The sequence below is a fragment of the Puma concolor genome, chromosome D3, assembly GCF_028749965.1.
Source record: "Puma concolor isolate L17-30 chromosome D3, mPumCon1.1.hap2, whole genome shotgun sequence".
NCBI classification, from domain to species: Eukaryota; Metazoa; Chordata; class Mammalia; order Carnivora; family Felidae; genus Puma; species Puma concolor.
Window position 1 is genome coordinate 27,664,582 of NC_141678.1, and position 16,538 is coordinate 27,681,119.

Genomic DNA, 16,538 nt, shown 5'->3' on the forward strand with positions numbered 1-16,538 from the left:
AAAATACACGTAAACACCTCCCAGGACTTCCCTCCACCCCACAAAACATACAAACCTAAGGGTACTGGTTTAAATCTCTCGATCTCGGCAAAACATCAGAAACTAAACACATGACGTGCACAGGTGTTTAGTTAAAAAAAACTGGTGTTCATAAGCAGGAAGAGGTGGCCTGCATCTCTTACTCTCCCTTAAGCTTCTAGGGGTCCTCAAATTAATCCAAGGGCTTGCAGTTCCGGTGTGGGGGAAGGGGAGACACCAGGTCTCAGCTCAGAAGCTTCCTCTCCACTGGGGCTGGCAGCACTCACCACCTGTACCTCCTGCTGGGCAGGCTCACCCCACACAGCCAGAGCCAGGCCCAGGCTCCTCAGGGAGGGAGACACAGCATGAATGACCACCTCCCACCCCCAAGGTCACAGACATGGCCCAGCAGAGCGCCTGAGAAGCAGCCTTGAACAAGAGCAGAGCTGCCCAACACTATCTCCGGTGACAGCAGGACCTCAAACAGGTGTGCCACGGTGGAGGGAGGATGATAAGCACAGAGGCTGCCCTAGGTCCTGGGGAGGAGCCTGGTTACCTGCTTGACCATCTTGCTGCTTTCGCGACCATACATGCGCAATAAAGACCCCCAATTCTTGACATGTGGATGCAGCAGCTGAAGGATTTTCTGAGAGGCTAACTGTTTTCCAACTCTCTTATTCTTACCTGTGAGGAAGGAAGAGGAAATGTGGAGAGGGAGTCACTAGAACATTCAGCTGTCAACATGGCCACCTTGCCTAGAGAGGAGACACACCTGCCATTCCCCCACCCAGCAAACGGCATGTTCTACAGGAGGGGGTACAGACGTTTTCCACCACTGCAGTGGGCACTGGAGTCTTACAAAGCTGAGACCAGGACCCACCCTAACCCCATTTAGCAGAACAGCTCCCTCAAAGGCTTCAGAAAATCAGAATGGGCCCAAGGTCATAACTTACAAGGCCTCCCTCCCACCACACCCTACACTTCCAGAGATACAGACAAGCAAAACGAGTACCATGAAGCACATAGCCCAAGGCTCCTTGGGGACAGGCACAGGGGAGGGAGGCTCTGCCAGAAAGCCCAGAGGAGTTTCCAGAGGGTGTATGAACTCTGAAAGAGGAGTTTCTATGTATGCAGAGGGAAGGTGGGGCCAGGGAGCAGAGTGGGTCTGAGTGCCAGGAGATGCCTATGGCCAGACAGACCAAGGTGGCCACACTTCCCAGATAGGGAGGTCAATGGTGCCAGCACTCCTTCTATGCCACACCTGCCTGCTCCAGAAGGTGTCTCAGTGAGGACTAATATCTGATGAATCACAGGGGACACCCAGGTCTGTGAGTTCTGTGATTTTCCCAAGGCCAACTTGTGTGTTACTTTCTAATTTACATAGCACTGGTTTTGTGTTTATAGTAGTCATACAAAGTTTTCTTTTAAAATAAAGTTGTTTTCAGAAGTGGTTACTTTAGGGGTGCCTGGATGGCTCAGTCAATTAAGCATCTGACTCTTGATTTCAGTTCAGGTCATGACCTCAGTGTGTGAGTTTGAGCCCCACGTCAGATTCTGCACTGACAGTGCAAAGCCTGCTTGGGATTCTCTGTCTCCCTCTTTCTCTGCCCTTCCCCCCACTCATACATGGCACACTCTCTCAAAAATAAACATTAAAAGATAAGATAAAATTGGGGCGCCTGGGTGGCGCAGTCGGTTAAGCGTCCGACTTCAGCCAGGTCACGATCTCGCGGTCCGTGAGTTCGAGCCCCGCGTCAGGCTCTGGGCTGATGCCTCGGAGCCTGGAGCCTGTTTCCGATTCTGTGTCTCCCTCTCTCTCTGCCCCTCCCCCGTTCATGCTCTGTCTCTCTCTGTCCCAAAAATAAATAAACGTTGAAAAAAAAAAATTTAAAAGATAAGATAAAATAAAATGTAGTTATTTCAAAAACCAAATTCAGTGGGGCGCCTGGGTGGCTCAGCCAGTTAAGCATCCACTGGCTCAGGTCACGATCTCATGGTTTGTGAGTTCGAGTCCTGGATCAGGCTCTATGTTGACAGCTAGCTCAGAGCCTGGAGCCTGTCTTCAGATTCTGTGTCTCCCTCTCTCTCTGTCCCTCCCCTGCTCACACACTCTCTCTCTCTCTCAAAAATAAACATAAAAAAATTTTTTTTAAATAAAGAAGTTAAAAATAAATAACCAACCAAATTTGGTAAATACTGCAGGTGGTGTACACAAAGACCAGAAATGGGGCAGGCACATCACCCAGCACAGGGACACAGAGTAGGGCAGGGCAAGGGCTCTGCTGCCATTCTAGGACATCCCTCCTCCTGCCACAGGGACCATGGGCTGGATGGGGCACTAGTGGCAGGGAGGGGGAAAACATGGCCTAGCCAAAGTGACCAGCCCAAGCCCAGGAACTAGGAGGATAGGGTTGGTACAGGCAGGACTACCACAGTCCCACCTCAGACTGACAGGCTTTCAGACAGAGGTCGATAGGAGATGCCAGTGGACACGGAGGACTGCGGGTGGTCAGCACACAAGGCAGGAGCTTGGGAGTGATGCCAGGGTAGTGGCCTGAGACTAAGCCCCAGAGGCTCAGGGCTCCCAGACAGGCCACATGGCAGTGTGCAACCTCCCCAGTGGTCAAGGGAAATTGCAGTGGGGTGACAGGGAGGAGGGAGGCAGTCCTTACACCAGCCGCGCACTGTGTGTTTGCCGCACGCCATGACATATTCACTCTTCTGGTTTTTACCAGGAACCACTTCAAACTTGATGGATGTATCACCCATTCCATGGTTTCTTAAAGGAAAAACATAGACAACCAGTGCCATCAGCTGAGGACGAAGAAATGACAGCTTCAGGATAGGCTTTAAAGGCTCAATGAAGACAATGCCAACCCTTTCCCCAAACCGCACATCTCAGCTGAAAAGGAGGGGATTCTCCTGATCCGATCTCACAGGCTCTGACTGACCAGCAGGCACAGGGGCTCCTGTGCACACAGGGAATACTTGCAATGGCTTGGCCTTTAGCATCACCTCTTGAACCAGGATAAACAGCTAGTAAAGACATTGGGCACCAAAAGAAAAGCCCCCACACAACCCTACTCAGAAGGGGAAGCACCCGCCCTACCTTTTAAGGCACTCGTGAAGGATTTGATAGGGAGACAACAGTCCGGCCTTGCTGGTCAGCTCGTAGACCCGTGAGTCCTCGATACTGATGTGGTTAAAATACTACAAAACAAAGCAGCCACTCCTAAGTGCTGGACCGAGCCTGCTGGCCTCACGGAGCTGTTCCCCATGCTGTCTGCTTCCCCCAGAAGCTTCCTGTCATCTTTACTGCCTTGAAGAGCACATTGCGCCCCCACCTCATTGTCCAGCGGCCCCTCTGAGACAGGACAAGCAGTGCTGTGCTAGGTTGGAGAGTATGCTACAACGGGGTGGCAAAGCCTGGTGCTGCCTGGGAGCCTTTTCTGAATCTGAGTCTGATCAATTAGAAATCTAAAGACAGACAACCTTAGAAAAAAATTTTGAAGATCATCATAAGTGAGATTATAGAAGACAAAAGGTAAATCAGACAAAAGAGATGCACTCTAAAAAGGCCAAGCTCTCTGAAGGCTGTGAAGGGCCTGGCCTGGCTCCTGTTTCAAACACAGAGTCATCCTGTCCTAGCTCTGAGACCAACTGCTATGCCCAGAGAACAGAACAACTAAAGGGTTAATGGGAAACCACTTAACCAGTTGAGGGGAAAAAAGAGAAGTTCTGCACAACAGTGGCAGGCAGCAGCCAGGAGGCAGCGTTGACCTCAACCAGACTTGGGCCTCTGCTGAGCCGCCCTCTGTGAACGGAGGATGTGGCCTAGTTCACTCAGCACAGCCCACCTCCCTGGTGGGGATTGCCGGGCTTCTGGGGTTGCCATAGCAAGGTACCACCAAGTGGGTGGCTTATTTATTTTTTCACAATTCTGGAGGCCAGAAGTCCCAAAGCAAGGTGTCAGCAGGCCATATTCCCTTTGAAACCTCTATGAGAGATTCTTTCTGGACCTTCCCAGGTTTTGGCAGCACCAAGCTTTCTTTAGCATCACTCCCAACTCCACCCAGCCCTCTCTCCACTTCCCTCCCTCTTCTTACAAGAACACAACACTTATAAGAACACTACTCTGGGCAGGGAGGCAGGGGTTCCTCTCTCAGCGGACTGTGACTGAGTCAAGGAAAGCAAGGTGCCATTTCTAAAGGGAATTGCTGATTCTGGTGAGCTAGAAATCTCCCTACTCTCATTTGGCTACAGTTTCCAACAGGTCCCCACAAGATACCTCCACTTACGAGCATCTGCATCAGCATGGATCAGTTTCCAGGGAAAGTTATTCACCAAGACATCAGGCCCTAGACCTTAGTGGCTAGCCAGGCAGCCGACCCATCCATGGTGGCTGGCTCTCTCATTTCAGCCTTTTGATAACCCAGTCTCTAACCAGCAGTCGGCACCTGGGCTGTGGACCTGTGGTCAGACTGAGCAAGACCACCTGTGTACCCACGATCCTCCCTGACAGAGCCGAGGCAGATACACACATGGCAGAAGAACACACACTAAGAAGCCCAAAGATATCCAACAGACGCTGGCAAAGGCCCATACCACAATTACCTGCACCAAGAGCCACAGTCACATGTTGCAGGTTAACCTGCAAGGAGCATATAGAGACTATAGTACAAAGGGCAGAAGTGGCCCAATGACAACAGTACAGAAGAAGTTTGGATCACTGGTGCCCAACAGATACTGAAAGACCCTGAGAGAGCACCACAGACAGACCAGCACCCATAAATCCAACAATTTAAATAAAATGGACCAATTCCTTGAAAAGTGCAAATTACCCAAACTGCTCTATTCAAGAAGTTGAACTTGTAGTTAAAAGGTCCCTTCAAAGAAAACTCCACACTCAGATCGTTTCATTGGCAACAACTACCAAATATTTAAGAAAAAAAAAAAAAATGATACCAATTCTAGACAATCTTTCAAAACACCACAAGAGGAGGGACAATTGCCAATTCATTTTATGATGTTAGCAGTACCCTTATTAACACCAAAGAGAACTACAAACTAATAATCCTCATAAACACAGGTGTAAAAATCCTACATAGAGTATTAGCAATTTGTAACCATTAACACATAAAAACAAATCTATGCCATGCCCAAGAAAGGACTTAGCCCAGGAATGCATTAAAAAAAAAAAAAAAAAAAAAAAAAAAAAAAAATCGGGGTGCCTGGGTGGCGCAGTCGGTTAAGCGTCCGACTTCAGCCAGGTCACGATCTCACGGTCCATGAGTTCGAGCCCCGCGTCAGGCTCTGGGCTGATGGCTCAGAGCCTGGAGTCTGCTTCCGATTCTGTGTCTCCCTCTCTCTCTGCCCCTCCCCCGTTCATGCTGTCTCTCTCTGTCTTAAAAATAAATAAACGTTGAAAAAATAAATTAAAAAAAAAAAATCAATCAACATAATACATTATATCAACAAATTAAGGAGGAAAAAGTCTGTAATATCAATTGGTAAGGAATAGAAGAATCCTTCCTCAACCTGATAGAGGGCATCAACAAACAACTAACACCTAACATCATATTTAATGGTCAGAGACTGTATGCTTCACCCCAAGATCAGGAACAAGACAAGGATGTCCACTCTTCCCACTGCTACTCAACATGTAATGGAGCTTCTAGTCAGAGTAGTAAGGCAAGAAAAAGAAACAAAAGGCATCTAGACCATCACAGTCAACCTGGTCTGTACACAGAAATCCCAAAGAAATCTACAGAAAAACTACTGGAACTAATAAAGCAGTTCAGCAAAGCCACAAGACATACGATCAATATACGACAGTAAATGAGATTGCTATACACTAGCAATCAACAGAACTGAAACTAAAGTGCTACTCACAACAGCTCCAAAACACATGTGAAATACTCAAGTCCAAATCTAGTAAAACATGTGAAAGATCTGCATACTAAAAATGACCAAACACTAATAAAAGACATCAAAGACTTCAATAAATGGAGAGATACACTGGGTTTGTGAACTGAAAGACTCAATACTGTTAGGAAGTCCATTCTCTCCAAATTTATCTACAGATGTAACACAATTCCAATCAAAATCTCAACAGAACTTTTTGTACTAACATACTGTTTCTATACGGAAGGGAAAAGCAGCTGGAGTAACCAAAAAGTGCTTTTGAAAAAGAACAAAGTTTGAGGGTTCGCACGGATTCCAAGAATTCATGTCATCAAGAAGGTATGGCATTGGTGAAAGGTCACACAGATCAAGGAGACAGAGTACAGAGATAGACCCCCACACACATGCTCATCTGGCTCGACAGACATGCAAAGGCACCCAGTTGGACATATATTTATCATACAGCCCAGCAAGGCCATCTTGGGTGCTTAGCTACACTCACGTGGAAAACCGGAGAGCCTCACAGCAGCCAAATACTAATCATCCAAAAATGGAAATGCACTCAACACCCCTCAAGTGAGAAGAACATACTAGGCACTGCCCTGCAATAGGCACACTCAGCAGCAAAAATTACCCAACCATCGACACCAGCACCAACACAAATGATTCTCAAGTGCATCACTGAGTTGGAGCTTGGTTCTAAGGCTACCTCCCCTGTGACTCCACTGATAAGACATTTGGGAATTGGCTAACCTACAGAGATAGCTCAGTGACTACCAGGGTAAAAAGAAAGTTTTGACTACAAAGGGGCACAAGGGGCAGTTTAAGAAAACTGGGAGGGGGAGAACATTTGAAAATGTCTTGATTGTGCTGTTGGTTACATGACAAAACTACACGTTTCAAAATTCACAGAAGTGTACCAAAAAGTGCATTTACCACTCTATAATTTTTTTAAATTTTTTGAGAAAGTGAGCAACTGTGAACACACACGAGCAGGGGAGGGACACAGGGAGAGGGAGAGAGAGAGAGAGAGAATCCCAAGCAGGCTCCACACTATCAGTATTGAGCCTGATGGAGGGCTCAATCTCATGACCTGAGCCAAAATTAAGAGTCGGACACTTAACCAATCGAGCCACTTAAGTGCCCCGAACTCTCTATTAAAACCTAAATTGGTCGGGGGCGGGGGAAGGGAACCAAAAAAAACCAAGTCACTAATGCCTAAATTCTAGAACAAGCATGAACCAACCACAACCCACAGTTACCTAAAAAGCTATAAAATACTAAGAAGAAATCACCCCAGGTCTTGTGAAAAGGCTCAGTACCAGTTCTGCTCATCTGTTAATCAACACCAAACATGCTATGCCCTGAGCCTCTGCTTCCATGGCAATTCTAGAATTCTGGATATTCTATATCCACACCACCATTGCATGTGGACTTTGTGCCACTGTACCTCAAGGACAGCAGTGCATAGTGAGAGCTCCCAAAGAACCAGGGCCTGCCCAGCCAACCTTGGCATCCTGCCCCCACAGCTGGAACTCTGGAGCCACACCTCCACAAGGGCACCACCACCCACCCACCAAGCTACTGACAAGGATGTGACAGAAACACTGTCACAATTTTTCAGGAGCAAGACAGCAATTCCTATCAGTCATGATTGTGCTGCTCTAGTACCTTCAACCTGACAGAAAAGCTACTTTCTTCTCTGAAAAATTTTAAAAAGGGAAATAAGTACACACATATACAATTAAATTCTAAGTGTGAAGAAAAACCTCTCCAGAGGATGAGGACATTTTTGGTCATCAGACACATATCTGGTCCTTGTATCCAGTTCAGGGAGCGCCTAAAACTTTAGAATTTCCTAATAGGAGTATCTTTTGTTATTCAAAGGAGTCCCTCTGGACCTCATCTGAGTTTATGCTAATTAGGCATGGTGGGGGGCAGAGCCTAGACAGCTTCATGAGGGAGCTGGTCACCAGAAAGACCAACCATGATTAAGCACCTCTTCATCTGGCTGTCCATTTGTATTCTTAATAATAAACCAGTAAATGTAAGGAGTTTCCCTGAGTTCTGAGAGCAAATTCTAAAAAAGTTCTCATTCAAGCAAATTAATGAACCCAAGGGAAGTCATGGAAACCCCTGAATCTGTAGTTGGCTGGTCAATGTGGGTGGCCTGCGCACCCCATTTGTGGCTGGAATGTGAAGTGTGGGCAGTCTTTTGGAACTGAGCCAACTCCATGTAAATAGTGTAAGAACTGAGCAAAGTTGCAGACACCTAGCTTGTGTCAGAGAATTGGAGAACCAACATGAAAAGTCCCTTGTGTGTACAAGGGAACTTTTATACCTGGGATTTCCGAGCTGCCCACATAGCCTCCTCTACCTGGGAAGACCTCCTCTCTCAAGCTTGCCTTTTCTTTTTTTTTTTTAATTTTTTAATGTTTATTTATTTTTTAGAGAGACAGAGTATGAGTGGGGTAGGAGCAGAGAAAGAGAGGGAGACCTAGAATCTGAAACAGGCTCCAGGCTCCGATCTGTCAGTACAGAGCCTGCTGTGGGGCCAGAACTCTGGACCAGGAGATCATGACCTAGGCTGAAGTTGGACACCCAACCAACTGAGCCACCCAGGCACCCCTCTCAGGCTACTTTCTGATGTTATTTCTGGAAAGATCCCTCACTTTCCAGAAGAGCCCCAGAGTACATGGCCAGATCCTGAATCTTCCTACTATCCAGCACAACCTGAGGCACAAATTCCAGAAACCTGCAGTCTCTGTCACAGCAGATGCCTCACTAGAGGTGCTGATGTAAAAGGCTCCAGGGACAAGGGTGCAGCCACAATGACCTTACAGACTGTACAGGGCAGGAGGAAAGGTGGAAAATGAAAGAACTGAGCACAAAGACGCCAGCTGGTCATCATCAAAACCATGCACTCTAGAGAAGAGGTAACCACCAGTCTCTGACCACCAAGCATGAGGTAGAGACAGGGTTGACATCACAGTCTGGGGCAAGCTTGTAGCCCTCCAAGAGTGTATACCACCAGACAGCCACATATGAGGCCACATGCAGGTGGTGGGACTGCAAAAAGCAGCTGGGACAGAGCAGGTAACTGGAGCGACAGACCACTCTTCAACACACAAGGCTGGGAGAGCCATGAATACCCCTGGGTCCCTAAGCTGGCCAGAATGAAACTGGGAGGTCCCTGCTTAGGGAACTACAATGGTGCCAAATACAAAAGTGAACTAAAGCCAACAGTAAGCACAGAGACTTTCAGATTAAAAACTGGACTGAAATGCTAATTCATTCAGTTAATAACCAACCAAGCCAGATGCTGGTATCTTAGAGGCCACAACACTAAATGGAGACCATCTTGGATCTTATCTTGAAACCAGGTGTTCCTAACACTTGCTGTACTAACCCTGGAGAATTTTCCATTATCTCAACATGTCAAAAATTTCTTAAATCAACTATAATTTACTGAGTTACTTTAAACTTTACCACAATAGCCACAGGCAGTGGGGTGTGGGTGCTGCATTCTTAGACAGGTAAGACACACAACCCCACCGCATTGGGCAACAGCAGAGGCTACTCAGATGAGCTGCTATGACAAAGCAAAGCTCCATCTTCCAAAAAGGCTGCTGGAGCCGCACATCCCCTGCTTGCCTAGGCCAAGCTGACTCCCAGCACCAGAACCATAGCTACCCCTTCCAGTTTCTGCTACCCCGTATCAGAGAATGGTGGCGTGCAACCTATATAGCCCATGCATCATCAACTGCAACAACCAATCCTAAGGGCCTTGGCAGGCTATGGGTAGAGGTGTAGGTAACAAGTTCTCCAACATGCCTTGGAAGCCTCCCTGAACAACCACTGTTCCATAGTTAGGTTATTGAGAAATAAAGTTGAAAATGTGATTTTTCCTGGAGGAGCTAGCCTTTTTGAGATTTTGTTTGCTGAGTGGGCTCTGTGATCTGTCTATGGCCCATCTATGACAATAAAGCACAAAAAATAGACACCCGAGTGCAATTTAAACTGCCATGGGCACTTTACCATATTTTAGAATAGTCTCAGTCTAAAAAGATTGGAAAAAATGTTTAGTTTTTTTAATGTCAATTTATTTTCGAGAGAGTGTGCACGCATACGAGTAGGGGAGGGGCAGAGAGAAAGGACAGAGGATCAGAAAAAGGCTCCTCGCTGATAGGAGAGCCCAATGTGGGGCTTGAAACCATGAGATCATGACCTGAGCTGAAGTCAGACTTAACCAACTGAGTCACCCAGGTGAATACTGTTTTATATTTTGTCTTTTTTGTTGTTGAAAAAAAGTTTTAAACGCAGCCTATACCAGTTCTAGGGTGACAGAATAAAAAAAACCTCCAAATTTTGCTCCTCCACAGGATCAACAAGAACACTGACTAAAACTGTCAAAATCAACTTTTTCAGAATTCTGGAAATTAAAGACAACAATCTGGGGAGCATTTATTCAAGAAAAAAATGGCTGAATTTTGCTAAAAACAATGAGCTTTGTAGCATTTTATTTATAAAATTTGGCCCATTCCTGTCTTCTCTTCCCAGCTCTGTGGTAGCCTTGGGAACCAGCAAGGCTGGTTCACTGAAGAAGGCAAACTGGTTCCCCAACACCCCAAGCCCAGAGAACCACTGCTGTCTGGTCCATGTGGCAGCTCTACAGAAAAGCTCATTGTAAAACTTGCCTTTATGCGACCCAACTCAGAGTTCATTCGGTGAAAACAGCCCAATTCCCCAGGAAATCTATCAAAAATAATCAGTGGCAACTGTTTCATACTGCAGTTGCCTGAGGCTGGGATACCAGCTGGCAAGCAAGAGGCAGGTCAGAAAACATAAAAGGAAAAGCTAGAGAATGAGATGCCCTTAAGAGGCTTTGAAAAGCTCCAACTTGTCTGGAGATCTAGGTGGCCACTTGCATGCCCAGGAAAGACCTGGGAAGGCCCAAATCTCCTGATTGACTCAGAAGCTCTCTGCAAGTGGGAAGGAAGTAAAGGCTAAGGCACAATGTCAACTACTAGAGCATTAAAGGTGACCCCAACATGCATAAAGAGCCCCCTAGCAAAGGCTGGGAGACTTACTGATTTAGGTCAGGAAATCTCTGACTTGGATTTCACAAAATAGTCTAGGAAAGTCACACTATTATGGGTTGAATTCTGTCCACCCACATATTGATAGGCTGAAATCCTAACTTCCAGTACCTCATTATATAACCTTTTTTGCAGATAAGGTCCTTACAGACATAACCCTAATCCAATATGACTACTGTCCCTATAAACAGATTCAGAAACAAACACACAGTATAAGGAGAAGGACTGTTATCAGTTATCTCCAACTGTTATCTCCAAACAGAGAGAGGCCTGAAAGAGATCTTTCTCTCCTAGCCTTCAGAAGAAACCAACCTTGCTGACACCTTGAGTTTAGATGTCCAGTCTCCAGAGCTGTGAGGCAAGAAATATGTCCTTGGGATGTCTGGGTGGTTCAGTCGGTTAAGGGTCTGACTTCAGTTCAGGGCATGATCTTGTGGTTAGTGGGTTTGAGTACTGCATCAGGCTCTGTGCTAACAGTTCAGAGCCTGTAGCCTGCTTCAGACTCTATGTCTCCCCCTCTCTCTCTGCCCCTCCCCTGCTTGTGCTCTCTCAAAAATGATAAATATTTTTTTTAAAAAATTGTCCTCTAACTGGTAATCTTGATATCCACAGTTGCCACATTATTTAAAATGCCCAGGTTTGGGGCGCCTGGGTGGCTCAGTCGGTTAAGCGGCCAACTTTGGCCCAGGTCACAGTCTCGCAGTCCGTGAGTTCGAGCCCCGCGTCGGGCTCTGTGCTGACAGCTCAGAGCCTGGAGCCTGTTTCAGATTCTGTGTCTCCCTCTCTCTCTGACCCTCCCCCGTTCATGCTTTGTCTCTCTCTGTCTCAAAAATAAAATAAACATAAAAAAAAAAATTTTTTTTTAAAAAATAAAATGCCCAGGTTTAACGAGACATGAACTAAAACACAAATGTATATGCCGTACAAGATGAAGAAAAGTAGTCAATACAAACCATCCTTAAGGAGGGGCACCTGGGTGGCTTGGTCAGTTAAGGGTCCAACTCTTGATTTTGGCTCAGGTCATGATCTCACAGTTCGTGGGATCAAGCCCCACATCAGGCTCTGTGCTGACAGCTTGGAGCCTGCTTGGGATTCTCTCCTTCTCTCTCTGCCCCTCCCCCGCTCAAGTGCTCATGCATATGCTTGCACACTCTCTCAAGATAAACATTAAAAAATAAATAAAATAAACCAGCTATAATATGCTCAAAAAACTAAAACAAACAACCACATCTAAGAATTAAAGGAAAGCATAAGAACAGTATCTCACCAGACTATCAATTAAGACAAAGAAAATAAGTAAATAAATAACAGTGCCCCATAGACCTGTGGGATACCATGAGTGTACTAGGTTACCTATAATGGGATTCCCAGAAAAAGAGGATACTAAAGGGCAAAAAAAATTATGAGAAAATAAAGGCTGAAACTTCTTAAAGATGGAAAACATTATGTATCCAAGAAGCTCAACAAATTCCAAAAAGAATAAACTAAAGAAATCTATACCTACACATTTCTGTCAAAGGCCAAAGACAAAATCTGAAAACAGTACGAGAAACAACTCATCAATAACATGATTCTCAGTAAGATTAACAGCCGATTTCTCATTCCTTATAGAGGCCAGAAGGCAGACAGATCACCACTATGAAGAAAAACAATGTCAACTAAGAATTCTATATGCAGAGGTGCCTGGGTGGCTCAGTGAGTTAAGCGTCCAACTCTTGATTTTGGCTCAGGTCATGATCTCACGGTTGTTAACTTTGAGCCCCGCACAGGGCTCTGCACTGAGTGTGGAGCCTGCTTGGGATTCTTGCTCTCTCTCCCTCTCTCTTTGCCCCTCCCTGGTTCTCTCTCAAAGTAAATAAATAAACTGAAAAAAAATTCTATGCCCAGCCAGCAAAACTATGCTTCAAAAAGAGAATCATTAAGGGACACCTGGGTGGCTCAGTCAGTTAAGCGTCCAGCTGCAGCTCAGGTCACGATCTCATGGTTCATGGGTTTGAGCACCCACATCAGGCTCTGTCCCGACAGCTCAGAGCCTGGCACCTGCTTCAGATTCTGTCTCCCCCTCTCTCTCTGCCCCTCACCCACTCATACTCTCTCTCTCTCTCAAAAAATTACCATTTAAAAAAAAATTTTTTTTAAAGGGAATTGTTAAGACATTCTCAGATAAACAAAAATTGAGAGAAACCACAGGTAGTAGAACTGCCCTCCAAGAAATACTGAAGAGCCTTCAGGCCAAAATAAAAGGACACTGTAGACCATAAACAAATTGAGGACATTACAAAAAATAAAGCTAACTACGGTAAATAAAAGACAATATAAACATACATTGTTACTAATTCTGTTTTTCCTTTCTGAATTAAAGGACAACTATATAGAGGCGTCTGGGTGGCTCAGTTGACTCAGAGTCCAATTTTGACTTAGGCCATGATCTCACAACTTGTCAGTTCAAGCCCAACATCAGGTTCTGCCTGAAGCCTGCTTTGGATTCTGTGTCTCCCTCTCTCTCCCCCTCCCCCGTTAGCAGTCTGTCTCTATCAAAAATAAACCAACATTGGGGCGCCTGGGTGGCTCAGTCGGTTAAGGGTCCGACTTCAGCTCAGGTCACGATCTCGCGGTCCGTGAGTTTGAGCCCCGCGTTGGGCTCTGGGCTGATGGCTCAGAGCCTGGAGCCTGCTTCCAATTCTGTGTCTCCCTCTCTCTCTGCCCCTCCCCCATTCATGCTCTGTCTCTGTCTCAAAAATAAATAAACATTAAAAAAAAAAAAGAGAAAAGAAAAAAATAAACCAACATTAAAAAAAATAGATTTAGGGGCGCCTGGGTGGCTCCATCGGTTAAGCATCCAACTTCAGCTCACGGCATGATCTCACGGTTCGTGGGTTCGAGCCCTGTGTCAGGTTCTGTGCTGGCAGCTCAGAGCCCGGAGCCTACTTCGGATTCTGTGTCTCCCTCTCTCTCTGACCCTCCCTTACTCACGGTCTGTCTCTCTCAAAAATAAACATTAAAAAAAAAAAAAAAGATTTAAAGACAACTACGTAAAACAATAATTATAAATCCATGTTTGTGGACACACAACATACAGAGAGGTAATTTGTGACAACATAACCATAAAGGTGACGGTGAATAGAGCTATAGGAGCAAAATTTTTATATACAACTGAAGTTAGTTGGCATTAGTCCAAACTAGATTGTTTTCAGTTTAGATGTTACTGTTATACCCTATGACAATCACCAAGAAAATAACTTAAAAATATACAGGGAGGGGCGCCTGGGTGGCTCAGTTGGTTAAGCGTCCGACTTCGGCTCAGGTCATGATCACACGGCTTGTGAGTTCAAGCCCCACGTCAGGCTCCAGAGCCTGGAGCCTGCTTCAGATTCTGTGTCTCCCTCTCTCTCTTGCCCCTACCCTGCTCACGCTGTCTCTCAAAAATAAATAAATGTTAAAAAAATTTAAAAATATATGTATATACAGTGAAAGAAACAAGAGAATTAAAGTGGTACATTAGAAAGTATTTAAAACAGAAGAGGCAGTAACGAAGGAACTGAGGAACAAAAAGACATAAAACAGAAAGCAAACAGTGTAATGGTATATATCAATTCTACCTTATCAGTAATTACATTTCAATTGACTAAGGTCCCTCCAAAAAGAAAAAAAAAAAGAAAAAAAAGTTGATTAACTTTATTTAAAAGGGGCACCTGGCTGGCTTAGTCGGTGGGGCATGTGACTTTTGATCTTACGCTTGTAAATTCAAGCCCTGCATTGGGTGCAGAGATTACTTAAAAATAAAATCTTTCAAAAAAAAATTGATTAAACTCTGATCAAAAGGCAGAGATTTGACAGAATGCATAGAAACAAAACCCAGTTTTATGCTGTGTAGAAGAAACACAATTTAGGTTCAAACACACAGACGGGTTAAAGGTAAAAGGATGGAAAGACATTATCAGAAAGTAGGAATGACTGGGCGCCTGGGTGGCTCAGTCAGTTAACGTCTGACTTCAGCTCAGGTCATGATCTGATGGTTCGTGAGTTCAAGCCCCACACTGGGCTCTGTGCTGGCAGCTCAGAGCCTGGAGCCTGCTTTGGATTCTGTGTCTCCCTCTCTCTCTGCCCCTCCCTGCTAACACTCTGTCTCTCTCTCAAAAATAAACAAATATTAAAAATTAAAAAAAAAAAAAACGTAGGAATGACTGTATCAGAGAAAACTGACTCTAAGACACTAAGACAAAACCTGTTACTAAAGATAAAGGATATTTAATAATGACAAAGAGTCCATCCATCAAGGTGACATAACCATTATAAACATTAAATAGAACTGACTTCTGGTTTGAACACTTGTGACACCAAATGAATGTGTTTCCACACCAAGCCGTTCTAATTCTAACTGCCAGGAGTTAGAGCAGATCCTGCAGATTAAGGGCTCAGTCCTACAAGACTATTGCCACCACTTGCCACTAACCTCAAGTCCAGGTTGTCACCTGTGCTTCTGACTGAGCAGCTATATACTGGCGGTTGCCAACCCTTCCTCCGTTTTACTTCCTAGAGCCCTGCTTTATTACAAAAGGATATAACTTAGAAACAGCCAGATGGAAAAGATAAATAGGGCAAGTATAAAAGAAGGGGTACAGAGCTTCCATGCCTTCTCTGAGCCTGCCATCTTTTCAGCATCTCAATGTGTTCATCAACCAAGAAGCTCTCTGAACCCCTTCAGTTAAGAGTTTTTTAATGGAGGCTTCACTATACAGGCGTAACTGATTACCTCATTGGCCATTAGCAATTAGCTCAACATCCAGTGCCTCCCCCCAAACACACAGGAGGGGGAGGTCCCTGAAAGTCCCAACCCTCTAATTAGATGGTAAATTCCCTGGGCAACCAGCTCCCACCCAAAGGAATGGTCCAAAAGCTACTTCATTAACATAAACTCAGATGTGGTTGAAAGGGGCCTGTTAAAGGGTGCCCGAGTGGCTCAGTCAGTTAAGCATCTGACTTAGGCTCAGGTCATGATTTCACAGTTCGTGAGTTTGAGCGCAGCTTCAGGCAAATTCGAGCCCCACTTCGGGCTCTGCACTGTTATTGTTGTGTGGGATTCCCTTTCTCTCTGCCCCTCATGAGATTCTCTCTCTCCCTCTCTCTCATAAATAAATAAATAGGAAAAAAATCTTAAAAAAAGGAGTCTGTTAAAAATAACAAAAAACATTCACCTTTATCAACCTGCAGCTTTTTAAAAAAATGGGGACAAAAAACACATTAATGTACTGTATTACATTAGAAGCTCTGCACCAGGAACCAAGAACAAAGACCAAACATACATTTCTAATTACCTCCCAATACCACCAACATATATGTAGCTACCAACAGCCCCAAAATACATGAAGCAAAAACAGAATTGAAAGAAGCTATAATTCAATAACAACAGCAGAAGACTCCAATACCCACATTCAAGAACGGATAGAAGAACTAGGCAGAAGACCAACAAAGGAAGATAACACTATACACCAACTAGACTTAACAGGCATCTGGTTC

The 16,538-nt window shown here is 45.1% G+C and overlaps 1 protein-coding gene across 2 annotated transcripts in view; it reads right to left on the reverse strand.

Annotated features, from left to right (window-relative positions):
* DGCR8 (DGCR8 microprocessor complex subunit) overlaps positions 1 to 16,538 on the reverse strand; it is a 37,278-nt gene that overhangs the window by 3,904 nt on the left and 16,836 nt on the right. For both annotated transcript variants that reach the window (XM_086682226.1, XM_086682227.1), the window contains exons 10-12: positions 3,128 to 3,228; positions 2,691 to 2,797; positions 575 to 702 (exon numbers count right to left, since the gene is read on the reverse strand). In XM_086682226.1, the coding sequence (XP_086538352.1) occupies positions 575 to 702; positions 2,691 to 2,797; positions 3,128 to 3,228 (336 nt within the window). The remainder of the gene's footprint in view (positions 1 to 574; positions 703 to 2,690; positions 2,798 to 3,127; positions 3,229 to 16,538) is intronic.